Here is a 27,771-nt window from a genome sequence, read left to right on the forward strand (position 1 = left end):
TATGCATACGTTTCAGTCCTTAGTCCGCCCCAGCAGGGCTCATGTCCTCCGTCTGCGTCTCTGGACTTCTTGGATGGATCTGTTAGAGTAACCGCAGGTCTGAAAACATGTCACCTGGATCGTTGCACTTCCTCTGGCACACGCAGGATGTTATCCACTGCATCTTCCACTGTGTGTTGGAGCCCCCCTTGCACGTGAAGTCGACCTTGATCATGCGGGACTGGTTTGGGACACAGCAGCGCTTGTCTGTACAGACACCACAGTACGTGGGCTTGAACTTCTTGGTACTGGTACAGCCCGAGAGTGTCAGCTTTTCTGCTTTCTTTGCTTGGAATTTAGGCCGGCATGTCTTTCCCTTTGGCACCTATAAGGGGAAAACATTGATTTTATTAGTTTTGATTTTTATATAAAACAATACTTTGATAGAATTTGACCAACTTGTCACCTTAATACTCTTCATCACACTCTTCCCACACGGTCGCAGCAGACACAGGCGTCGGGACTTCCTCATCTCACATTTGCTGTTGTCGTTGGTGACACGCACAGAGATGCCCAGGCCGCATGTTTTGGAGCAGGGGCTCCAGGGCGTGGTCTGGATCAGACAGTTCTTCTTCCAGGCTAAAGGAGGATCCCTGTAAGCTTTCAGTATTACAGTTAAAGGGCACTGTGTCAACAACACCCTACACAAAGATCTAGTCTCTGTGCCACCGTACTGCCAAGAAGAGCATACACCCCAAATACCTGGTCTTACCCACCACGAGGGAATTCATTCTTCTCTTTCCTTTGAGGCTGTACTTACATGAGTTAGGTGGAATGAGTGGAAAAAGCCATTCTGCTGAACTGAAATTATCTTTAGACATCCCAAAAGATTTCCGTTTCCTTGTGTGGATGTTAGCTTTTAAATCTAAACAAGGTGCTCTGTTTTTCCACCATGAACAAATTAAATTAGTGATTCCTTGACACGCCATTATCTTGATATACAGTATTTCTGCAGAGTTTCATGCAAAGCAAACACACTACGCTGGTACATCAAAGTGCAAGTGAGTTGTCCCTCTTCCTGCTTATAATTGGAACCATCCATCTTACTGTTTTCCTCACTCCTCCCTCTGCTCACACTGCCAGAGTAATGAAACACCCACTCTCCAACCGGCTAACCTGGACAGCAATTAGCATTCCAGGCCAGACAGGCTGGCCTTTCTCCACAGGTTGACTCTATAAACACACCTGACATGTAGGTAGTATCCTGTTGGTGCTTCTTTGGGTTCTGGCCACTGCGAATGCCAGCTGGCATGTTGCCCATCAGCGGTGCAGGGCCTAAGAGACCAGCGGGCTTCTGGATGAATGCAGGGGTACAGCCGATGGCTCCAGCAATACATGTGCACTTATAGAGGGGGCTGGGCTCGAAACCTTCGCCATTCTCATAGTGGGCCCCATTCAGGTCACAGCCTACTGCCATCAAGTCTGAATGAGAGAGAATGTCAAGGAATAAGGGAAACACGTCAGGGCTCTGGTACTCGTTGGTGTAGCGACCCAGTATGCTGGAAAAAAATATACTTGAAATGTAAAAATATGCTTCAGGTTGCAGGTCCGTATGTAAAGCATGAGTAAAACGCTAGCCGTGTAGATGGCTTTATTGATTAGTTTTAAAGTGTATCTGTAAACGTTTTCACCGTTTAACAGCCACTCCTTTCCCAATGACTGTTTATGGGGAAAACGGCTATTTGGGCCCGTGTGTGTCATGTGATGATCCCAGTATGGCTACTACGCCAAAATCACCGCACAACAGCGCAGCCCGTTGCATTGTTTTTAACACAGCGCTGCTTTGAGCCTGAACACCAGGTAACCGTATACATCACACTGCCCAAGCTCTAGTTTGAAACAGAAAATGGTTGGCACCCCTTTTACCTTGACCTATCCTACCATGACTAATTCAGGGAAAAGATGAGAGCCACTCACATGCACACACTCCGACCTCAAATCTTGGCTTGTCAGCTGAAAAGTCACAGTACATGCTCTTGTGCGGGTCACAGACGTCCCTCTCATTGCACGGCTCTCCGATCTGCCTGGCGCAGCTCTTACAGCAGCCACACCCATCCAGGACAGAGCTCACTCCCGGGGAACAATAGGGTCTTTCCCGACACGTGCAGGGCCACTGGCAGAACTGCCGCCTCTCAGCCGCAGCCCGCCCATCTCGAGAAGCCAGCTGCCCATTGTTCTGAGCCCTGCTGAAGCACTGGGTGAGGAGGAGGACAGAGATCCATCAATGAAAAAAAAATGGGCAGGAATTCAGATGTACAAATTCTGTTTATTCTTGAAACAGCAGCAGCTGGTGCCTTTATTGAATTTTTTGATCTGCTCATCTTAGAGAAAGCTCATTGTACACCAAATACAGTACAGGCCAAAAGTTTGGACACACTTTCTCATTCAATGTGTTTCCTTTTTATTTTCATGACTATTTACATTGTAGATTCTCACTGAAGGCATCAAAACTATAAATGAACACATGGAATTATGTACTTAACAAAAAAGTGTGAAATAACTGAAAACATGTCTTATATTTTAGATTCTTCAAAGTAGCCACCCTTTGCTTTTTTATTATGGAAAAACTTCCACTAATGAACCCTGACAAAGCACACCTGTGAAGTGAAAACCATTTCAGGTGACTACCTCATGAAGCTCATTGAGAGAACACCAAGGGTTTGCAGAGTTATCAAAAAATTCAAAGGGTGGCTACTTTGAAGAATCTAAAATATGACATGTTTTCAGTTATTTCACACTTTTTTGTTAAGTACATAATTCCATATGTGTTCATTCATAGTTTTGATGCCTTCAGTGAGAATCTACAATGTAAATAGTCATGAAAATAAAGAAACACATTGAATGAGAAGGTGTGTCCAAACTTTTGGCCTGTACTGTAGCTTTGAGATAAAAAAAAAAAAAAAAAGCCGGCATATAGATCACATCTTACTCTGTGAATTAAGGATTTATTTTGACCAAAGATTGTTGTAACAGTTTTGGTGAATTTGAATGAAGTGTGTTTTTAGGTGAGTTAAGACAATGAATCTAGTCTTTGTTGGTGAATGAGAGAAACTTGAATCAGAAGTTTTACAGTTGTATTTTTCTGTTTAATATGCAAAATATGTGTGTTTTGGCCAGTTGAGGCAGCAGAAGCTCGCTGTAATCATAACATTGACATATCAGCTTAAATAATTATACCTAATATATATATTCTTAACATTTGGCCTTTATTTGGACTCGTGTTTCTGGCCGCCTGATGAATGTAACTCTGTTTGGAGGCACATTTTCTCACAAAGAGCGAATGTTTAGTAAGATTTAGTCATGAGCTGTCTAAAACCTCTCCCTTGTTCACTCATTCACTAGCTACTGCCTAAATAATAACAGCATTTGGCACATTGTAACCATCATCATTTTGCATCATCATTGACAGGTGAAGATCTAAATATTTGGGATTGTAAGCCATTGTGGGATTTCTTGAGGTATATTTTACTCACCTCATATTTTCAGTTATAGATAGAATTTAAAAAAGCAGAAAATGACAAAAAGAGCCCTTAAAACAACTGAGATATTAAGCCTAATCACCTAGTAACTCAACTTCTCAACAAATGATATAATAACATTTTGTTTGCAACTGAAGCATTTTATCTATTATGGTTACATAGCCAATGTTTTGACCCTTAAGCCTAACTGCTCAGAGAGTAAGAAGGCATTTAAAATGTAAGTCTGTCAAGGTGTAAACTGCACATAGCTCAGAGCGATGACAGCCCAACAGATTATAAAGGCTTGTGTTCAGTCCTGTAAAACTAATATGTTTGCTTTGCTTGGTATTTGCAATGATGTAATCAATGCATGGTGCCACTTGTGTGCTCCAATTCCCCTGACTACTCACTGCTTCCAAGGGTCACTGAGGGTTATGCCAAAAATCTGAAGCCTGTCTGCCAGGTTTACTGAATGAGCTCATTTCATGGTGTGAAAATGGGTCCAAGGGAGCTTTAAATACAAAGACCTCAGACTTTGCTCCCCTTTTGCAAGTTTTTTCCAAGACAGGAAGACTATCTTTAAGCCCAATAAAATGAGAGCAACACAAGTGAAAACCAAATGTTCAAGTTACTTTGTTGATGGCTACTTGATTGCTATTTTAGAATTTTTATGTAAATAAATATATTCCCAGTATTAAAATGAAAAGGAAAATTCTGAAAAATGCTCGTGCTCTGCTACTGAGAACACTGAAGCATCTAGGTATAGCAGGCGTTGAGTGCCTTGTCTCAATGTGTCTGTAGTGTTAGAAAAGAAAAAGATAATGCTCTTCTTACCTGTTGAGCAAGGATGAGCAGGAGGGAACGGCAGAGAAGCGATAGCATCTCTTAAGTGAGATGGTTTGTGTGAGCTCCAGGAGGGCGCAGGGGGACAAGGGAGCTGGAAGGTGGGATTTAGTGAGGAAGACTGGCAGAGGGAGAGGGAAATGGGGGGGAAGAGATTGAGAGAGCTGACCTGTCAGAGAAGGGGACAAAGCACCCCTCTGTCTCTTCTCCAAACACACCTATTCCCCGCCTTACTGATCCAGAGGGGAAATATTTGTCTTCATAACTGCTGGGCCACAGTCTTCAAGTCCTGCCCACTTGTTTATTCTTAGTCTGCTCCCATGTACCTGGGTGCAACTAACAGTTAAATCTGTAAACCACGCGTGACAGGCTGCTACACAGCACTCCGTAAAGGACATTTCAAGGAATACTTTCTACTAAATTCTTTAAAAGACACACACTGAATTCATTGGTAGAATTCTGGTTTGTAAATGCATACACTGTATGTTGTTGGTTTAAGCTGTATGGTCCCACTTAATGCAGACCGACATGTATCTGAGTTCACATTCCATTATTATTTACACTGAGTAAAGAGGTCCCTCTCACAGCATGCCCTCCACCTCCATCCACATTAAGCCATCTGTGCTTCTCATGAACAGACCAGGATATTTGTAATATATGATCCAATGTTTGATTGTTAGCAACATGGCTCTGTGGATTAGCCTAGAAATCTAGACGCACCCTAGCGGCAGCGAATTTAATTTGCAGCCAGGGGGGTCTAGACACTCTCCCTTGGCTTGCGAGCTGGAAAAACCAAACTCTGGTCAGGCCAATCACATCGTGTATAGAGTCGGTGGGCGGGTCTTATGGCTGCTGCTGCTGCTGCTGGGAACAGCGGTCTTCTGGAAGACTTGGAGTTCAGCTTTTCTTTGAGAAAAGAACAAAGAACGGCACTGAAGTCATTCTTAAAAAAGTTAGATGTGTTCTGAATTTTTCCGACCGGATACGGCAAAAGTTTCATCTATCAACTAGCTCCGCTATCTTCTTCGTTGCTCTGGTTGGTTGTAGCCCTATCCTGTTGTGTGCAGTGGGAATTTGAAAGACAACCGTTTATCCCGCCCCTCGGATTGAGCTCTGTCAATGGTGAGTTCCCAGACCCAACATCTGGATGTGGGTCTGGCTTGTCAGGCTATCTGTGGATGGCAACATCAGTCAACTGTTGGATGGATTGCTATGCAATTTTGTAGACATGGTTCCCAGAGGGTGAACCATAATTACTTTGGTGATCTACTGGCTTTTCCTCTAGTGCCACCAGCACGTAATTTTTTGGTTTTATTTACATGTCTTGACAACTATTGAATTGCCATCCAATTTGCTACAAATATTAATGGTGCCGACTTTACTAATCCCCAACATTTCCTATAGCACAAAGGGAATTTGACTCCGTTCTTTTCTTGGTCTTAAAGGACCCATGGCATGAAAATGTCACTTTATGAGGTTTTTTAACATCAATATGCGTTCCCCCAGCCTGCCTATGGTCCCCCAGTGGCTAGAAATGGTGATAGGTGTAAACCAAGCCCTGGGTATCCTGCTCTGCCTTTGAGAAAATGAAAGCTCAGATGGGCCGATCTGGAATCTTCTCCTTATGAGGTCATAAGGAGCAAGGTTACCTCCCCTTTCTCTGCTTTGCCCGCCCAGAGAATTTGGCCCACCCATGAGAGAGAGACATCATGGCTTTCAAACGAGCAAAGTGGCAGTTGGTCAAGGCCACACCCCCACCCTCCACCTTGCCCCCCCCTCTCTCCTCCTCAATAGCTACAGACACAGAAATGGCACATCCTAAGGAAAGCTCATTGTGGGACTGGCTCTAGTGGCTGTAATTCTGCACCAAGGCTGAATTTCGGGAAAGAGACTTCAGATACAGTATTAGGGGACCACTAAGGTCTATATAAAAGAGACTTCAGATACAGTATTAGGGGACCACTAAGGTCTATATAAAAGAGACTTCAGATACAGTATTAGGGGACCACTAAGGTCTATATAAAAGAGACTTCAGATACAGTATTAGGGGACCACTAAGGTCTATATATGAGACTTTAGATACAGTATTAGGGGACCACTAAGGTTTATATATCAGAGACTTCAGATACAGTATTAGGGGACCACTAAGGTCTATATAAAGAGACTTAAGATACAGTATTAGGGGACCACTAAGGTCTATATAAAAGAGACTTAAGATACAGTATTAGGGGACCACTAAGGTCTATATAAAAGAGATTTCAGATACAGTATTAGGGGACCACTAAGGTCTATATAAAAGAGATTTCAGATACAGTATTAGGGGACCACTAAGGTCTATATAAAAGAGACTTAAGATACAGTATTAGGGGACCACTAAGGTCTACATAAAAGAGACTTCAGATACAGTATTAGGGGACCACTAAGGTCTATATAAAAGAGATTTCAGATACAGTATTAGGGGACCACTAAGGTCTATATAAAAGAGATTTCAGATACAGTATTAGGGGACCACTAAGGTCTATATAAAAGAGACTTAAGATACAGTATTAGGGGACCACTAAGGTCTACATAAAAGAGACTTCAGATACAGTATTAGGGGACCACTAAGGTCTATATAAAAGACTTCAGATACAGTATTAGGGGACCACTAAGGTCTATATAAAAGCATCCAAAGAGCATCATGTCATGGGACCTTTAATGTACATACAAAGAAATAGACAAGCATCTAAAAACAAAGACAACAAAGCTGAACAAGGTCAAACAAACATGTAACTATATATATATAGGGCTGTCAAAATGAACGTGTAAACGCAAAATATTTTCAACCCCACTAACGCGTGATTACCACACACACGCTCTGTGATTTCGCTCTGTAGTTTGTGAAATCAGGAAGCTGACTTACAACTAATCAGGGCAACGAAACAACGAAGCTCTGAGTGACACACACATCCAATCACAAACTTCTTGGGCGGGGCTAAGCTCCGGACGCAGCAACGGTGGCTCTGCAAAATAGTCTCAGGAAGGAACTTGTTTTGGTGGAACATTTGCACACCGCAAAAGAGAACGCCACATACAATATTAACTGTTGACAAAATACAGTAACGTCATCTGCCAAGTCATCTGTGCTCAAGTCCCAAGTAAGTCTCAAGTCGTTTGGTCCAAGTCTTAAGCAAGTCTTAAGTTTTTTTTGGTTGTCAAGTCACGGGTTGTGTTAAGTCGAGTCAAGCCCCATATCAAGTCACTTTTTTTATACCAAAGATAAAGCAATCTTACCTGTAGTATACGGTCTTTATAAAGAAAAAATACAATGTATTAGTAGCCCATCTAATAAAATAATTGACTAGTTTCTATAACTAGTGCAAAAACTATGACATGAACGATCATGAATTAATGACTGACAGCCAGTCATCCAATCATGACAATCACATACCGGTGAGCTTTTTGAATTGTCCAATCATGATCAACAGTTTGTGCTACTGCCGCTGCATGGCATACTTGACAGTAATACAGAAACGTGACAACATATTTTATATTTAACAGCTAACATTCAAACTTATGAATACACACGTCATCATGTCTCAAGTCATTTAATTTTTGTCAAGTCGCAAGTCATCAATCAGTGACTCGAGTAGACTCGAGTTCAAGTCACCAAGACCACATCTTTGACGCGAGCTATTTAAATCAGCTGATACATGGTTAAACCTCATTGGCTCTTACCAGTGTATCTCCGTGTGTACTTCATCCACAGCAATCTCACCAATCGGTCCCAAAACGTCCCAGTTAGAGAGGAAATGCCCTAAACATATTCTTTATAAATCTTTACAATCATTCCCTGAAAGAATCATGCAGACCTGCCTTGTTGCACCATCCATATTTTCTTCACAACTTGCCATTTTCAGCGTGTAGTTGTTTCCCAAAGCGAAGGGGTTTTGAGAAAGGCAACACAGAGCGAAAGGTGAGGGAGCTACGCACCGGATGTCAGGTTGTTATCCTGGAAATGTATTTCCGTTGATCCAGACTAATGGCAGCTTGACCAATTAGAAATGGTGGATGCCCATCCATGGCAGGATGTACCGTGTCGTGCTAGTGGAGATTCTCTCTGACCAATCAGTGGTGTGCAGTGTTTTAGCTCAACTTTCTAGTATTGGTTCAGCTCGCTTGGAACCTTGAATAAAGTGGTACCAACAAAAGTACCACGCACTATCCACAACCTTTGCTAATGGAAAACTAAGTAGAAAAAGTGGAATTAGTTAAAAAGTCAAGTGTGAAGATATTCACAGTTGTAAAAGTCGTCGCAAAGGAGCATTTGTAGACTATCCTCCCCCCCCCTAAAAAAACACACACAGAATTAAGGAGCATAGCAGTGTTTTTGCAAGTTGTATATTGTTGCCTAGTTTTCTTTTGTCTAAACTTTGTAAAAATGTAATTGTTGCTGTATGAGTGTAGTTAGGCTAACATCATTGCACCACTTGTGTGTAGCCCATAGCCTCTGAGGAGCAGGTCATGCACTTTTATTAATGAGGTTGAAAACGTCAACGGCATTTAAAAAAAACAACATATTGATTGGGATTTGTGTCAGACGTTCAGTGTGGTCTGGATCCAGAACATAATCTGAACTACCTTTAGAAAACCACCCCAAACACAAGGTTTTATGGGTTTGATGAAATAACCTTAATCTTTGGAGAACAGAGCATTGCAGACTCTCAGGTGGCCAAACCACTAACCAGACAGAACATCATTAAATCACGGCACGGAATTTAAAGAATGTGCTGAATACATATCTGTAGTTTGTTGTCTGTCTTTGTAATCACCTTCATTGATTTTAATGCAGATTGCAGGGACTCCAGATGTCACTTGTTGTGCAGAAAGTAAGGGAATTATCTAAAGAGTAGTAGATTAAAGTCCTTAAATAAAGATATTTCTCAAAACATTGAATTATTCCTAACCTGTCTTGTGTTACAAGCCCCCTCTGGGTAAATAGAACTCTGCTGTATTTCGAGCTGTACTCGAAATACTGAATAAAACAACGTGCTGGGATTGCCTCCACATAGCTCTTTTCTTTTTACAGCCACATGCACTAACACTCACACACGGCCAGACCGGCTATCAAAAAACAACAGAGAACTCAGATTACAACAAGGTCAAGGAAACTTTATTATCCCCGAGGGGCAATTTGGTTTACAGCTAGCATTACCACGCCCCATACAAGCAGTGTAGAAAACGCAAAACACAGGTAGAATGTAAAGAACTAAAACAATTAAGCATAACCTTCAACAAGTCAATTGATGAATAAAACATTTAAACTACCTTGAAGTGCTCATATTATGCTTTTTGGCTTTTTTCCTTTCCTTTATAGTTTTATATATCTTTTTTTGTGCATGTTATAGGTTTACAAAGTGAAAAAGCCCAAAGTCCCCCCCAAAGGGACTTACCATCTCCAACAGAAAACACTGTTCACAAACTGCTCCAAACAGCTCTATTGTAGTCCAGCCTTTACTTCAGAGACCAACGTGGTCACTTTGGAACACACGTTATAATGCTCGCCTAGCTGCTAGCATGGTACACCCTCATACTCTGCTTCTGACTGGCTAGTAGTCCTTACCTAGGTACTGTCAGGGCACGCCCTCATACTCTGCTTCTGACTGGCTAGTAGTCCTTACCTAGGTACTTAGCATGTGCGACTTCCAACAAAGATAGAACAGAAGTGAGATGTCTCACTCTGTAGCTAAAACAGAAAGCTCAACACACAGGGTGAAAAGAGGAGCTGCAGCACTGTGCAGTACAACAAAAATATGGTGTTTTTTGAAAATTAAACCATTTAAACCTATTCTGGTACAACCTCTAAATACAATTATGAACCTGAAAATGAGCATAATATGAGCACTTTAATTTGTTTAAAAGGCCAATGACAGTTGGGACAAAAGAGTTTTTGAACCTGTTGGTCCTGCAAGTAGGCAGATAGTATCTACGGCTGGACGGAAGCAACTTTATTTCATTAAAGAGGATGGCTCGGTTCACACAGGACTGGTTGGGCCTTGTTAAAGCTATAGTGCGTAATTTCTGTCTCCCCCATGAGGAATTCTAAGTAATGACAACAAAACTGTTGGCACGTCCACATGATGCCAGCCTTCCGTGATCATGCATGCATGCAGTTGTCATGCATGATTTTAAACATTTTGAAATAGCTTAATCAATGCATCATAATGTCTTAAAAACGTGCTTATAATGCAGTATAAACACAACCTTCATAAAATTGTTAACCAGTTAAGTTTTAATTTAAAAAGTCAAAGTAAACTTTACTATCCCACAAGGGGAAATTCATGTGGTCTTACACATCTCCCTTAAAACAAAAAGAACCACAGAAGAGACTTGGATTTGGTTGGTCGTTAGTTATCATTGCTTGTTGAGCTGAGCCGACTGAATTTACTAGTTGCAGAGGAGTTAGCCATTTTTTGAAATATGTCCGAAACTGTCCAACTCTTACAAAAAAATTTGCCCAAATGATCACAACCTGTCCTAAACTAATTTTACCTACCCAATTAATAAATAAGTATTCATGTGTTTCATGTATGCTGTTTTTCATATTTGTCTTAAAACATTGGCATGTTTTGCCAAACGTCAGACAGGTTTATTACAGGAAACTAAAATGAAAAATATCTTTAGTAAACTGAAACAAAAAAAAACTAAAACCTTCAAGAAAAGCTAAACTGAAACTATATTGCCAGGTTAAAAACTAATAAAAATAAAATAAAAATGGATGTAAATGGGGCGCCCTGGTAGCTCACCTGGTAGAGCGTGTGCCCCATGTACCAAGTAACCAGTAGAGGGGGCCCATAGAGAATGCCTTTCTACAGAGCCCAGAATTTGTGCTATGCCCCTGTTGGTGCCCTTTTCTTATCTATCTACTCTAAAATATATATATATATATATATATATATCCTTGTGTGTCTCATTAAACCTTTAGAACATTGTTAACTGAACACCGCTTCGTTACTGCTTTCAGAATCAATTCAAGTCAAGCCAGTAGATAAAAAGGATAAGAACCACAAAACAATCCTGATGGTATGGTTTTGTAACAGCATGACTTTCACCCATGGTTAACGTCCCACTGAGAACAAAAGAACCTGTTTGACACCTGAAGCAGAAATGCCATATAATACCTACCATAAACTGTTTACAATGTTTTAGAGAAGATACATTCTCAAAATCACTGTTTGTGACAGTCTAAAAGTGTTGACACACTTCAGTCTATTAAACTCCACCGAGTGAGGTTTGTCTTAAGAGATGGCCAAAAACTATGGGTATAAAGTCTACATGGGTTACCTAAGATTAACCCTTATGTCGTGACCCTTTTTGATTGAGAGAAGTAGGGAGAAAGAGTTTAAAGCAGCAGCTGAGCCATCATCAGACAGCAGCTCCGCCCACAGGGAGCAAACACCTCCCTCCTGTTTTAGTTCACTCCCATCCCCTTAGAGAGCCGCACAGTTCACTGCAGATAGTCACAGATGTATCTCACACTGAAGCACGAAACAAGTGGGACTGCATCTGAATGAGGACCCTTTCTCTACCTGTTAGGGCGCGTCAAGACCAAAAAAAAAAAGCATTCCAGGGTTCTGCGGCAGTGGGAGTGGCACTTACTATAAATGGCCTGTTTTTTTGTGTGGCGTCATGTCGTGTTATTTAACACCCGAATGTAGTCTTTCGATTTCACGATTATTGATTTATAACGTCCATGGTTTCGAATCGTTGAAGGAATCAGTTGAAGGACAGCTTGACCCTCTGCCTCTAGTTGCTTGTGCATCTTTGGCAGCTCCATTTTCAGGGGCACTTTTGGACTTTCTGATTCAAATTACCAGATCTGTTACAGAATAGCACATTTTAACTGTGCATCTACAAAAAGCCAGAAAAAATGAACTTTGATGAAATTATCGGACTTATTGGAGGGTTTGGGAAGTTCCAGAAGATCTTGTATGTATGGATCTGTCTACCTCAGATCTTTCTGGCGTTCCACATGCTGGTCTCTGTCTTCACTGAGGCTGTTCCTCCGCATTTGTGTAGCTCCTCGAAGCCTGCGGCGGGTGCTTCGGCCTCGTCATATTTCAACTTCAGCCATCTGTCCGCCCTTGATGGCCGGCCTGAGCTATCCTGCACGGTTCCCTTGAACCACAGCGGTGCTGTAGCTCTCGGCGATAGACACCCCGCTGGGAGATGCCAGAGAGGCTGGGAGTACAGCACAGAGACCTTCCAAAGCACCACAGTAACTGAGGTGAGTGGAAAAAACCAACATCTTGTCTAGCAGATTGTAACATCTACGTTTTCAGCTGATGTTTCTCAATCAATCAATCAATGAATACATTTTTTGTGACATGAAATCGTACAAGGTACAGTTCCAGTGAAATGTTTTCCCATCAGCTCCTTCAACTTGTGCATGATTCATCATAGAATGGGGGGAGGGGTGTAAGGTAGGGCTGAGTATCGCAAACGATTTAACGAATTGATTCCGATTCACGAGGTCCCGATTCGATTACATTTAAAAATCAAGTCGGAAATGTAATCGGATCTCAATTAGTTTGGAGAAATTTCAATCACAATCTCAATTTAGCTTGGCTAGTAAAGATATTTTAGAAAACTTATGCTACAAAATTGTACAAGCAAGAAGCAACCCTCAAATATGTTTTATAATGCATTTTATTAATTGAAATCAGATCACTCAGACAAAGATCGATTTTGATATGAGAATGGCACCGCCTTATTATTCACCTTACGTTTATCCGGTCCAGGGTTAACTCAAACTTCTTCAGTTTAACATGAGGACTCCATGCAGCTAATTCATGTGGAGGGGCTTAGCTGTGTTTCACAGTGGGCTCTGCTGATACCTGATACAGGTTTAAACAGGTTTGAGAGATAGACTCCTACAGTGCAGGCATCTTCTGGCCTTCCCACACACTCTACCACGCTACCATGTTTTGTAACTTTTTATCGTCAAGGAACTCTATATTGACACAAATTAGACCAAACGCCCCCACTAGTGACTAGTGCAATATCCAAATCGCGGGGGGAGGGGGGCCATATGTGTCAAACCATTCTGAATGAAGTATCGTGGGGCTGCAGAGAAACCCTGCTAAACAAATCCTATCCTACAGACTAAAGAAAACATCTTTGCTTGTACAGATCCTCACAAACAAAAAAAAAAACAATTCCCTCAAATATTGTGAATCATATTGCAATCGCAGTATCACTCAAAAATATATTATTTTCCTCATATGGTGCAGCCCTACCCCCATCGGATAGGATTTTTGTTTTTAGATGTTTTATTACATAAAGTGTATGAAACCCATGACCACAATAGTCAAACATTCTGTCACTGTGTTACTTATGGATGGCATTACTTAGTTGGAGCAATCCAGTTTGCAGCATTTAAATACAATACAAAATATATGCACACACATAACTCATACTATACTGAACAAAATTATAAACACAACACTTTTGCCCCAATTTTTCATGACTCATAGATCGAAGACTTTTTCTAAGTGCACAAAAGGCTTATTTCTCTCACATATTGTTCACAAATCTGTCTAAATCTGTGTTAGTGAGCACTTCTCCTTTGTCGAGAAAATCCATCCACCTCACAGGTGTGGCCTATCAAGATGCTGAATAGACAGCAGGATTATTGCACAGGTGTGCCTTAGGCTGGCCACAATAAAAGACCACTCTAAAATGTGCTGTTTTACGGTATTGGGGGGGGGGGACCAGAACCAGTTAGTCAGTATCTGGTGTGACCACCATTTGCCTCACGCAGTGCAACACATCGCCTTCTCATAGAGTTGATCAGGTTGTTGATTGTGGCCTGTGGAATGTTGGTCCACTCCTCTTCAATGGCTGTGCGAAGTTGCTGGATATTGGCAGGACCTGGAACATGCTGTCGTATACACCGATCCAAGGCAAGGCAAGGCAGCTTTATTTGTATAGCACATTTCAGCAACAAGGCAATTCAAAGTGCTTTACATGAAACATTAAAAACAGTTAGAAAACAATTAAAAACAATTTCAAAGCATTAAAACAATTAACAACAATTTAAGATCATTACAAGACAAGAATAAAATGTACTGTGCAGTATAAGAATTTTAAAGAAAGAGCAGTTAAAAATAGGTTATTTAAAGAAAGGCAACATTAAAAAGATATGTCTTCATATCCAGAGCATCTCAAACATGCTCACTGGGTGACATGTCCGGTGAGTATGTTGGCCATGCAAGAACTGGGATGTTTTCAGCTTCCAGGAATTTTGTACAGATCCTTGCAACATGGGGCCGTGCATAATCATGCTGCAACATGAGGTGATGGTCGCGGATGAATGGCATAACAATGGGCCTGAGGATCTCGTCACGGTATCTCTGTGCATTCAAAATGCCATCAATAAAATGTTCGTTGTCCATACGCCTGCACGTAACATAACCCCACCGCCACCATGTGCCACTCGATCCACAACGTTGACATCAGCAAATCTCTCACCCACACGATGCCATACACGCTGTCTGCCATCTGCCCAGTACAGTGAAAACCGGGATTTATCCGTGAAGAGAACACCTCTCCAAAGTGCCAGACGCCATCGAATGTGAGCATTTGCCCACACAAGTCGGTTACAACGACAAACTGCAGTCAGGTCGAGACCCCGATGAGGACGACGAGCATGTAGATGAGCTTCCCCCGGTTTCTGACAGTTTGTGCAGAAATTCTTTGGTTATGCAAACCGATTGTTGCAGCAGCTGTCCGGGTGGCTGGTCTCAGACGTTCTTGGAGTTGAAGATCCTGGATGTGAATGTCCTGGACTGGTGTGGTTTACATGGTCTGTGGTTGTGAGGTCGGTTGGATGTACTGCCAAATTCTCTGAAACGCCTTTGGAGACGGCTTATGGTAGAGAAATGAACCTTCAATTCACGGGCAGCAGCTCTGGTGGACATTCCTGCAGTCAGCATGCCAGTTGCACGCTCCCTCAAAACTTGCAACATTTGTGGCATTGTGCTGTGTGATAAAACTGCACATTTTAGAGTGGTCTTTTATTGTGGCCATCCTAAGTCACACCTGTGCAATAATCCTGCTGTCTAATCAGCATCTTGATAGGCCACACCTGGGAGGTGGATGGATTTTCTCGGCAAAGGAGAAGTGCTCACTAATGCAGATTTAGAAGGATTTGTGAACAATATTTGAGAGAAATAGTTCTTTTGTGTACATAGAAAAAGTCTTAGATCTTTGAGTTCAGCTCATGAAAAATTGGGGCAAAATCAAAAGTGTTGCATTTATAATTTTGTTCAGTGTATAAATACTCTTAAAAAAAATACACGTATTACCCATGGTATAAATAAATAAAATATCTATCAAATCTATAAAAATAGAAATATAAGGAGCAGTGAATACAAAAGTTATTGCACATACATTATTGCATTATTCAGGAGAAATGGTCTGCATTTGAGTGTTAAAAATTCCAAATCGTGTGAGTGCACCAGCTGTGGTGAATCTTGATGGGAAGATGGCTCTGTAAATGTCCAGCTGTTGATAATTTAAGGACCCTCAGTGGTACAGGGATTTCCCTAGCATTACAAGGCTAAGGTGCAGCACCCAAGCCATTTTGGGTACCACCTAAGCCAATGAATGTTAAATCAATGTGAGCATCAAACCCAACCACATGACTTTTCTCAGATCTAATGTGTTATTTATTTATTAGCTGCTCTAGCTTTCCAACGTTTTAGTCACAGATTTGGTAATAATAATTGCATATGCCTTTTTAATTAAAAACTGCACATATTATTGAGAGAGGACCCTTAAACCCCCCACCAAATAAATAAGTCTTCCACAAACCTAGGGAACACACTGGTATATACTGTGAATGGTTCTCACACAGAGCAGGCCTCTTGTTCAGCCTTGAGGACAGAACAATGAGGAATGAAAGAAGAAAAATGTTTTTATTGAACCTGTTCTGTGCTTCTTGCAGTGGGACCTGGTTTGTGACAGTGCCAACCTGAACATCATGGGCTCCTCCACATACATGTTGGGCCTCCTAGTTGGAGCTGTTTTGTTTGGAAGCTTGGCTGATAAGTACGTTTGATGACACCCGTCCATCTTCAGAGCACTATTGAATAGATGACGTAGCCCCTTACCACTTGTTCCCGTGTCTGTCTTCTCCATTACTTTCTAGACTTGTTTCTTTTAATTCATCATGTGCTGTCAAAAATTCAAGTTTGGTTTACGTGGAATGACCAAGTTCGGAAATGTCTTGTCTTGTTTCAGGTACGGTCGCAGGATCATCATTCTTTTTAACTTGGCTATCCAGGCTGTCTTTGGGGTCGGTGCTGCTTTCGCCCCTAATTTCTACGTCTACATCGCCCTTCGCTTTATGGTTGGAACATCTGTCTCTGGTGTCATCATGAATGCCTTTGTCCTAGGTCAGTGTCTTAAAGAAAGATGATGATTCAGGTTTGACCTGTCTTAAACAGTCTATGGATGAGACTTACTGCATGCCCCCCCAATAGCAACATGTGTCACCAGAGAGAATGTCGCAGATACTTAAGACAATTCATAGATGTCATTAGCAACTGTTTGCCTAAAGAAAGCCACTTGGAGATTTACAGTTTCACTGATGGACAGGTTGAGAAACAGAAGCAGGAGCACCTTTCTGTGGATATTTCAAATGTTTGGCAAAATAAACCAACACTTTCTCCTAAAAGTCAATAGGGATAAGAAGGGAATTCTATTTCTATATACTCTCTCTCAATTCATTTCAATTAATTTTTTCAATTCAAGGGGCTTTATTGGCATGAAAGTTTCAATATGTGCATTAACACAATATTAGGATGGGTTTATATCATTTTATAAATCTATTTGTATGGCAACTATAAAAAACAAAAGTTATTAAGCAATATGAAACAAAAAGTAAATTCTAATACAAATGTAAAGATTGTAATGTAAAATTTAAAGGGACACGCCGACTTATTGAGACCTTAGCTTATTCCCCCAGAGTAAGATAAGTCCATAAATACCCTTCTGATCTCCGTGCGTCTCCTAACTCTGTCTGACGCCCCCACCGCTAGCCTAGCTTAGCACAGATCCTGGAGGTAACCGGAGGTAATAATAACAATAATGCCTTAATTTATGAAGTGCTTTTCAAAAACAAGTTACAAAGTGCTTTACATTTATTTGAATAAAAACAACGAGCAAACAGTTAATATAAGAAAGCAAGACAAAAAAAAGCAAGACAAAATGACATAACAAACAAAAAAGCAATAAAAAAGCATGTCTAAAATAGTGAATTGTTTTCAGTTTATACTGTTTAATTACAGTTACACTATTTTTCAGAGATGGACGAATAACCAGTGTAAAAAAAAATAAGGGACAGTGCACTGATTTTACACAAAAAGACCCTACTAGTAATGAAAAGTACAACTAATTCTGTGAAAACACATTTATAATGTCTTCTGTGGCTCTGGACGAGTTTTGTCAAGTCTGAAAAAAATAACCTGCTGATTGATATGTATTGGACTGGGCTAATACACCTGTACATGTAGTTTCTTAAAGAGTTATTATGTACATACAGTATGACGTGTAATTCATACATATATCCCTGCCCTGTTTGTCTCCCATGCAGGGATAGAGTGGACAGGATCTAAGCAGCGGATGTTGGCTGGTATAATCACTGACTACTCCTTTGGCGTCGGCTACATTTTGCTGGCCGGTATTGCGTACCTCATAAGAGACTGGCGCAAACTTCAGCTAGCAATCTCAGCACCTGGTTTCCTCTTCGTCTTTTACATCTGGTGAGTGGGTGGGCAACAGTGTAACCCAGATTTGATTCACTTCAGTTCAGTCACTTTATCATTCCAAATGGGAAACTTGATCTGCAGTCAGGAGTACAAGATAAAAAAAAAACAACCATACTGTACAAACAACGTACAAATAAACAAAGACAACAATACAAAGACATGAAGTACAACAATGTTTCCTGAACGTAATACATAGAACACAATTTTACACAAAAACACAGGAGCAATCTCGAAAAAATTCTACATCACAAATTTAGCCAAGTTATTGCACACGTAGTCCCGCATTGCCAGACCTTCCTCCACATCGCTGCGGAGGAAGGTCTGGTTAGTCCACACAGCATTCTGGGATGAAAGAAAAACGTGCTCTGGTTTATTGGCATTTCTTTAAACCAATCACAATTGTTTAAAATTTATTAGCGATGGTTATAATAACGTGATGGTATATGTGAGTTTTACAGAAATGCTAGCTGCACTAAGTCAAATGTACTAAGCGTAATTTATGCTTCTGCGTAAAATCTATGCCGTGTCTACGTACGTAGGTGCGTGGAGACATTGGACCTAAGCCGTAGCCTGACGTGCACCAATAGTAAGTAATTAAGATTTAATACATTTTTTTTTTTTTAGATTGCGCCTTTTAAAACAAAGGATACAAATACAGAAAAATAATACAGCTATAAACAGATTACACACATATACACAGGACTCAGCACCCTGAACAGAGAAAACAAATCAGTAGAAATCCGTTTTTAAAAGTCTTTTTGAAGCTGTTTACAGACTCTGCTAATCTAACAAAGGAGGGAGGACAGTTCCCGAGTAGTCTCGCATTGCCAGACCTTCCTCCACAGCGCTGCAAAGGAAGGTCTGGCTAGTCCACACAGCATTTCTGGATAGGAGAATAAACGTGGTCTGGTTTATTGGCATTTCTTTAAACCAATCACAATCATCTTGGACGGAGCCACGGTGCTACTGCTAAATGGGCTCGGGAAGGAACTTTTTATGGTGGAACGTGTATGTTAAAAAGTTGATTTAGTTGTGCAAACAAACCTGAAAAATGTCTGCATTCTATTAATGTGTTCCAGTGTTAGGCAATGCTCTTTTTCTCTCTACAATAGGCCTATAACATATCAATTTGGCCACAGTGTGAAATGTCTATCAAAGTGCCCCCCTGCAGCACAGTGGGTGAAACAAGTGTTTGTGAGCAGGTCATCTGAGCAATGTGTCTTTACGTTGTCAGGGTGTTGCCAAAGTCAGCTCGCTGGTTAATAGCCAACGACGGAAAAGAGGAAGCATGGGAACTGATCCGAAAAGCAGCGCAGATGAATGGGAAGCCCCTCACCAAAGATTTGGAGATGTGTAAGGTAGAGATGAAACATCTTTTTTTATTTATTATTTACTACTACATTTATTTAATCCTTTTGAAATGTCAATAATAACAGATACTCATTGCCATCAAAACTGAAGTTGAAAGCCTGTGCAGATTTACCATTTTCTTTTACCAAAAGTCCTTGATTTCAGACAGAGGTGGAAAATACCAGAAATTTCCAGCTGACTAGTTATTGCATTGTAGATGCTCCCCCTGGGACATATAATTAGCCAAGTTGGAGATATTTCTTATCACTTATATGCAGATGACATCCAGCTGTATGTCTCTTTTGAGCCAGAAGACACTGACAAAGTGTTGAAATTGCTTAGATGTTTCAATTTGATTAAGGATTGGCTTGCAAACAACTTTCTAAAGGTAAATGAAAATAAGACCGAAGTCCTTATTGTTGCTCCGGACCCTATAGTTTCGAAGATTAGTCAGCTGCTGGGCTCATTGTCCTCAGCTGGTCAGTCCAAACTAAAAAATCTTGGTGTAATATTTGATAATAACATATACTTGGATCAACATATTAAATCTCTGACCCGCACGTGTTTCTTTCAATTAAGAAACATTGCCAAAATTAGAGGAACTGTTCCACATTCTGAGCTCGAGATGATTATTCATGCTTTTATTTCATCTCGGCTTGATTACTGCAACTCTATGTTCACCTGTCTCAGCAAATCGTCCCAGGACCGTTTACAACTAGTCCAGAATTCTGCTGCAAGGCTGCTAACCAGGTCTAGCAAGATGTCGCACGTCACTCCAGTTTTATACACATTACATTGGCTTCCGATTAACGACAGGATCAAATTTAAAGTTTTGGTTCTGACTTATAAAGCTTTGCACGGTCAGGCTCCAGCGTATATCTCGGACCTGCTCCATTCATACACTACAAATAGGCCCCTCAGGTCTTCTAACCAGGGACTACTGGTTGTCCCACGCACCCGTTTAAAGACTAGAGGTGACCGTTCCTTTGAAGCGGTGGCTCCAAACCTGTGGAATGCGCTTCCTATCGTCTCTGTTGAAGCTTTTAAAAAGCAGCTGAAGACGCACTTGTTTAAATTTGCTTTTTATTCATTTATGTAAAATGTTGTCTTTTAATGACTGTTTTTTAGTCTTTTATCTTTATTGTTGTATAATTTACTATGTTTTGTAAAAAAAATTATCATGTGAAGCACTTTATGATTCTGTCTGTCAAAGGTGCTATATCAAATAAACTTATTATTATAAAACAAGAATCTTGTAAAATGGGTCCAGTCTATGATCAATGCAGAATCAACACATTCTCACTCTGAACTCGTAAAATACGGATGTTTGGGCAGTGGCTGTCAGCGTCAGATAGGACGTAAAAAGCGCCCTTCAGCGTGTGGGTAGAACGCACCGGGGAGAGCAGCAGCTACACGGCGCTTGAAGATGACGTAGTACTAAGAGCGACTACGGTAGTGAGTAGTATCAAAGCACAAAAATACGCATAGGGAGGTTGGTTGGGTGGTGGATGGGTCAAACACAGGAATTTCACCCAGGAGACCGGGGATGGTGTCCCACATGTCACGTTTCCTAAACCCAACCGTCCCGTTCTTCTTTTCCTAAACCCAACCGTCCCGTTCTTCTTTTCCTAACCCAACCGTCCCGTTCTTCTTTTCCTAAACCCAACCGTCCCGTTCTTCTTTTCCTAAACCCAACCGTCCCGTTCTTCTTTTCCTAACCCAACCGTCCCGTTCTTCTTTTCCTAAACCCAACTGTCTTGTCCCACGTGTCATGGAAACGTAAGCCCAGCCCCGACCTTTTCCTTAACCTAACTGCGTCAAAAGTGACGCCAATAGTCCCGACCAAGCAAGTTTTGATAAAGTGCGTTTAGATCTGATGCTAAAGGAGACTTTTAACGTCAATAACAAGACCAAAGGCACCTTACCAAGCGTCTGTATTTTACGCAATGGGAGTGAGAATGTGTTGGCAGAATACATGGAAGTAAAGAGAAACGTAACGCTGTAACAGGCTCTTGTTTTGTTCTGACACAACCCTGTTTGGCTGCAAAGCTGAAATATTTGGTCATATTTCCAAAAAATTATGTTTCTCTCACTGCGTTTTCACTCAGTTAATTGAAACATCTGGTCGCCTCGTTATGCCAACCTAGCTAGCTAGCTACTGCTAGTGTTAGCTGGTAACTTAAAGTAAAGATTTTCTGTGCTGCCATACATGCATATGAATGGTGGCAGTACCCAGAGTTCACATTTACCTGCTGTTACATCTCCACTGGTATAACACGCTTCAAGCTTTTAGCTTAGGGCAGTGCTATTGCAACCATTAACATCACTGGCTTGCCCTCCCCAGCAACCATTTTTACTTTATCATAATTAACTACTTAAACAGTACTGTTTATAGTCCTACTCCAAAGTCTCTTACTCACTGTTCTTCTCACTGTTTTCAGCAGGTCTATAAAATTGAAGAGAAAACTGAGGTGAAGAAAAATCACTTCATAGACCTCGTTCGAACCCCAAAAATGAGGAAGCATTCTTTGATTGTTTTTTATCTCTGGTGAGTATGAGCAGAGCATTCCCTTTCTCTTTATGTCAGTGTTCATATCTGAATCTAAAACACGTTTGGACTTACGTCCATGTCAAGCCAACATTTGACACGCCAAAAAAAGCTTTACAGAGTTGATACATTTTGAAATAATTTGGCGACTTAAGGTAAGGTGTGCCATACTGTACTGTACATACTCTGGGATTGTTGTAGATTAGTGCTGCAGTAAACCTTTTTTATTTTTATTTGTTTTTAGTGTTTTACAATGACAGACCCAAACAGCAGAGGTTCTTAGCCCCTGTGTAAAACTGGAGGGGCACTTAGGGGGGGTTTGTTGCCCTACATTTACCACTCACTCCTCTTCGCCATCTCGTCAAAGCTTTATTTAAGCTCATTCCTGCCTCGCAATATCTGATCTGAGGAAAGCACTATTTTTTTTGTATATTTGTAAGATTGTAAAATTTGTGGACTAAAAAGAAGAGAAAAGGAAGAAAAGAGGAAAAAATAAGGGTGCAAAGAAGGGGTGATCCGGGAGATAGGGCTAAAAAACGGGAGAAACCCGGGAGAAACGGGAGTGTTGGCAGCTATGTTATAATGTGTGTTACAAAGTGACCACGTTGGTCTCTGAAGTAAAGGCTGGACTACAATAGAGCTGTTTGGAGCAGTTTGTGAACAGTGTTTTCTGTTGGAGATGGTAAGTCCCTTTGGGGGGGACTTTGGGCTTTTTCACTTTGTAAACCTATAACGTGCACAATAAAGCTATATAACACAATAAAGGAAAGGGAAAACGCCAAAAAGCATAATATGAGCACTTTAAAGCCACCATGTGTAGGATTTGTTAATTTAATGCCTTCAAGAACAGCACAGTAGAATTGTTTCTTTCTTGTAAATATTTTAATTTTTTTTCTGAAACGTATCTCATGATTTTAAGGTTGCCACACATGCTAACTTTAGCGTGTTTAGACGTAGTCTCATCTGTCTGCTGAATACAGGAACAATGTGTTGGTTAAAATTATGTTATTTTTTTGATCTGTCTCAGGTTCGCCAACGTGCTCGTGTACTACGGCCTGTCTCTCAACATTTCTGACTTTGGAATGAACATCTATCTGACCCAGCTGATCTTTGGCCTGGTAGAGATGCCTGCACGCACCATCGTCCTGTTCACCCTCAACCGCTCCCGCAAGTTCTCCCAGCTGGCGTTCCTGGCTGTGGGTGGCACGGCCTGCCTGCTGACCATCTTCATCCCCTCTGGTATGGACACACACATGCCTAATGTACAGCTCAACTGCATACTGTAGACCTCCAGATTGTCCAAACTGGGAAATTAACACAAGCCAACACTGGAAAAAAGTAAATAATAAAAAACAAACACACAATGAATACAAGGTGTTTTTTTACTCGTAATAACTTAAAACAAGTCTGCCAATGGAACTAGTAAAATTAACTTGGTAAGATTTTTTGAAATAAGATATGGGGCCCTATTTTAACAATCTAAGCCCACAGTGTGAAGCGCTTGGCGCAGCTGCGTTTAGGGCGTGTCCAAATCCACTTTTTGCTAGTTTGATGGCGGAAAAAAGGGTCTGTGCGCCGGGCGCCTGGTTCTAAAGGGTTGTCCTTAGTGTCTTCATTAATCAGTGGTGTGTTTTGGGCGTAACATGCAATGAACCAATCAGAGATCATCTCCCATTCCCTTTAAAAGCCAGGCGCGTTTGGACCTTGGAGCATTGCTGTTATGATGGAGGATTTGCACTGTAATATTTTTATTTGTAATCTTCTGCATGTGTGTGTGCTGCTGTGTGTCCCTGTGTGTGTAACAAGCATAGTGTGTGCGCGCTGTGCACGAGCCTAGGAGCATTTTACTAATGCTCTGTTAAAATAACAATGAAATGCTGCGTTATTGACTTTAGACCAGGTTTTTGTTGGTCAATGGTGCGATCACTTTCCGCTGCCTCAAGATAGCAATACACCCAGAATGCACCTAAACACACCTCCCTGTAAGACCAGCACGCCCATGGGCTCTTAGATGGGTGCAGGTGCATTTGCTATTTGAACGACGCGGGCGCTGGACAGGAAACTGACAACTGCGTTGGTCTTAAACTAGCAAAAACACTTGCGCTGTGCTTTGCGCTGCGCCGGGTGCAAGATAGAGCCCATGATCTTTAAACAACATAATCCATCTTTTACAAAAAAAACACCTTATGAGATGTCAAAAAAAAGCTTGTTTCATCTTTTCTTCTCTTTCACTTTACTTTTAGGCCTTAAAAAGTCTTAAATTCGCTAAAGTATTGTTTTCTAGGTCTTAAATCATTTTAAACAGGTCTGAATTTTCCTACGGCCCATGCAACGCAACCTTATGATGTTAATTTTTTTTAAATTCCGTGGTGTTGTAGTTCTTTCTTTCGTTAGTCCAATTATAATTTCACTGCATTACAACTACAAATGAGACCAATATTTAACTTCTATTGCAGCCAATCAGCTTTCGTGTTATTGCCGCGAGTCTCTTTCAAATTGTACCACAGACATAAAACAGATTTTATTCTTCAGCTGTAAGGACATGCAAGTTTAGCGATACTTGGCTTGAATGAACTGAATTTAGTGCTTAGTTGGTGTTGTGATAAAGGTCTTAAATTTCATTCATAACGGTCTTAAAAAGATATTACAAAGCCTTAAACCTGAAATCTGCAGAAACCCTGCAAGATATTTAAGATGCATCGTTGAAAAACAAGTAATTATGTCTCACTGAAACATTACTTGTTAGGTAATTGTGTCTTTTATTAAGTGTTGTTAGATATTTTGACTTTATTAGACAAATATACGGTATACTATACAAGCTGTGGCTGTTGACTTTTCTCATTTTATCAAACTACACTTTGAGGCCCTATCTAATCAACCGTAGGGGTGGTACGGTTCATGAAAAAACACCCGAACCGCTCGGTTCGCTAGTCTCGGTTCGGAGCGTGTGTGTACCGCACGGTTCGTCAGTACACTGTTAATGGTCACTAACCTCTTACTGCCGTAGTGCCCACTTTCGACACCTATGTTAAAACACTTACTGGAAATGACGAGCGGGATGGGCGTGACAAACGCAACCCATGGCAGCTGATTGGACGATTGCGTCACATGGGTCTGGCTGGTCCCTAATTTCAAAACAGACTGTCATGGCGGCTCGTTCAGAATCATAGACATTATATAATGGACCAACAGTCCCCGTGTCTCTGGACGGAGACCAGTGAAGGATATTAGAAGCACTTTTCCGGTGATGGCCAGCTTTACTGCGCAGCCTCCAACTGAGAGAATGTGACGTGAGCAACGTGTCTGAAAGTTGGAAGTCTTCTGGTAGCTGTGCCAAGAGAAATCTCAATCATTTCCAATCTTACAGATAAGGAGAGCGTATGTATATGTAAGGAGATAACATAAGCACAGGCTAATTATTGCTAACTAACATGCCAGTTAACATTAGTAATTAAACCTAAACAGCTCATGTAAGTCGAAACTGCCTGCAAGCTTCTCCTGTACTATACGGTAATTCCTCTACTATGCGACAGTAAGTCACTTGGTTATGACACAATCGTTAGCTTATATTTACAAAAGCGTCTGCTACGGAGCCATAACGTGAGGTACAAGGTAATGGAGCCTTTTATACATTGTCGTGTTTCTTTGGAACTAAACAACGGACAAATAGAGTCTTCAAACATTTCTGATGTAAAGTTATTCGCAGTCAAGTGACGTAAAAAAAAAATGGCGGTCAGCGGAATGCTAACAGGAGTGATGGCCAGTTAGCAACAAAATGGCGCCATAGATGGCTCGAGTTCTGAAGCGAAGCTTACCCCCTTGTTCAGAATACGATCTCATATTGTACTAAAATAGTTCACCGAAACGTGTTTCTGAAAACATTTTAAGCGAGAAATAGGCCATGCAGTTGCTGAATCTGTCTTCATTTCAGATCGACAAAGGTCAGTTTAAAAGATTTTCGTCAGATTTCGAGAGACACCGAGCCGACCGGTCCTCAAGTGGAGTAGGGTGCCGCTGCAGGTCACGTCACGTCACCTGTAGAGATGTCAGGTGGGAGAGAGGCTGCCCAGAGCTGGAGGATGCGCCAGCGTCGTTTATAGTCTGGTGTGTGGGAACATTTTGGATTTCATGTTACCTATGATGAAATAAAACAATATAGAACTGCCACTGTGTGCATGTTTTGTGCAACATGCATTCAATATGCTAATTTTAGCTATATGCTGAAGTATATTCTGGAGCGTTAAAGATTAAAAGAATAAAGAACCGTACAGAACCGAAAACCGTGACCCTAAAACCGTGATACGAACTGAACCGTGGGTTTTGGCAGGTGTGAAATAAGCATTTCTAAGGGTTTTTATGTTCTGTGCATCCATGTTTTGTCCATGTTTATCAGTCTGTGTCATTAGCCTTTCCCTCTCTTTTCTTCGACCTCTTCTATAGAGCTGTCCATCATTAAAACCGTGCTGGCCATGATTGGGAAGTTCGGGATCACAGCCTCTCTTTCCATCATTTACGTCTACTCAGCCGAGGTGTTCCCTACTGTTATCAGGTGAGTGTTTCCCGAGGCACACGTACCAAAAACCAAACCTGTTATTGTTGCCCATGTCCCTGAATGTTCGGGGACAGGTTGTACGATGTTATTGGTTTTTGTTCATTTTGAAATAAAGGCCAGCTGGGATCATGTTAGATAGACAGATAGAAATTGTTTGTTTTTTTTTTTTAAGTTTTTTGATTTAGACAACAATAACAGGCTCTGTTTTTATTTTTTGCTTTAAAGGTACACTGTGTAATGTGTTAAGTATTTTATTGGCTAAAATCAATGTCTTCATTCATAAATATGTCCGCATTGGTGTAAAATGACCTCTGCCATTGATCTGACTTATCCTATGTGAGCCATCTGTATTTATTGTCTGGTGAACAAAAGACTTTATGGAACATAGATATATATGGCAGCTTGTATCAGGAGTGATTTTTACAACACCGCCCATTTATCATGAAGCACTCCAACAGGGTTTTTCCTGGCTCAGAATGGGCCTTTTTTGGGAGGGCAGTAAGCATGATCGGTCCACGTAAAGTAAAGGCAGTTCTGTGTTTCCTTATTTGAAAGAAATCTATGCATTTACCTGTGATTTCTGTTAATTTGACAAACAAAAATGTATATTATGCTTGAGTAAATGAAACCCCAATTAACAAAACTGGTTTGAAATAATATTAATATTGAAATCACGGAGAGAGTCCGGTACAGCCTGATTGAGGTGAGATCAAACGGAGATCAGCTCTCATATTCAAGTGTATGTTCTGCTTGTTTTAACGGTTGTTTGGTAAATTGCTCTTAAAAACATTGAGAGAGGATTTGATTCACTATTTTTATTTTGTGCTGGTGATTTTCCTTTGGGGCTGGCTAAAACCTGCCCAAAAATGTCTCCCTGCTCCAAGTTTCAATCTTTGCTCTGACAAAAACCTCAATAAAATCTATTCTAAGACAAATTATATCACTGGTACATGCAAAGTAATGTTGAAAACCATTCCCCAGTCTAAAATATGTTATTTTATTTTTTTTATTTTTATTTTTTTCTCATACAACCCCCCGTAAATGATCTTGCGAACCACTTGGGGGTCGGGACCCCCAGGTTGAGAAACCACTGGTCCAAAACACAAAGCTGTCACATTAGACAAAGAAATGTAGCACATCCTCATAATAAAGAAGCTAGGTACGGTT

General features: G+C 41.0%; 2 protein-coding genes across 2 annotated transcripts in view; one reads left to right on the top strand and one right to left on the bottom strand.

The window, feature by feature from the left end:
• Window positions 1-82: 82 nt before the first annotated feature.
• Window positions 83-11,146, bottom strand: ccn6 (cellular communication network factor 6). The gene is made up of 5 exons (XM_028605852.1): window positions 11,126-11,146; window positions 1,957-2,233; window positions 1,225-1,461; window positions 446-639; window positions 83-364 (listed from the first exon to the last, which is right to left on the bottom strand). The coding sequence occupies exons 1-5, from the start codon at window positions 11,144-11,146 to the stop codon at window positions 83-85; spliced, it is 1,011 nt and encodes a 336-aa protein (XP_028461653.1).
• Window positions 11,147-12,249: 1,103 nt separating this feature from the next.
• si:dkey-119m7.4 (solute carrier family 22 member 6-A) overlaps window positions 12,250-27,771 on the top strand; it is a 19,863-nt gene continuing 4,341 nt past the window's right edge. The window contains exons 1-9 of the mRNA XM_028604453.1: window positions 12,250-12,606; window positions 16,330-16,433; window positions 16,626-16,780; window positions 17,980-18,148; window positions 19,389-19,507; window positions 19,783-19,829; window positions 21,967-22,052; window positions 23,080-23,291; window positions 26,493-26,601. Of these exons, the coding sequence (XP_028460254.1) occupies window positions 12,250-12,606; window positions 16,330-16,433; window positions 16,626-16,780; window positions 17,980-18,148; window positions 19,389-19,507; window positions 19,783-19,829; window positions 21,967-22,052; window positions 23,080-23,291; window positions 26,493-26,601 (1,358 nt within the window). The remainder of the gene's footprint in view (window positions 12,607-16,329; window positions 16,434-16,625; window positions 16,781-17,979; window positions 18,149-19,388; window positions 19,508-19,782; window positions 19,830-21,966; window positions 22,053-23,079; window positions 23,292-26,492; window positions 26,602-27,771) is intronic.

This window comes from Perca flavescens, chromosome 18 (genome assembly GCF_004354835.1).
Source record: "Perca flavescens isolate YP-PL-M2 chromosome 18, PFLA_1.0, whole genome shotgun sequence".
In the NCBI taxonomy this organism is placed as follows: Eukaryota; Metazoa; Chordata; class Actinopteri; order Perciformes; family Percidae; genus Perca; species Perca flavescens.

Bases quoted from the DNA above. Each gene is read 5' to 3' on its own strand.
- ccn6 (XM_028605852.1), bottom strand. From the start codon at position 11,146: ATGGGGCACACGCTCTACCAG. The intron at 2,234-11,125 runs GTGAGCTACCAG...CTCCTCACCCAG, and splicing joins TGGGGCACACGCTCTACCAG to TGCTTCAGCAGGGCTCAGAA. The intron at 640-1,224 runs GTGTGTTTATAG...TAATACTGAAAG, and splicing joins GGATACTACCTACATGTCAG to CTTACAGGGATCCTCCTTTA.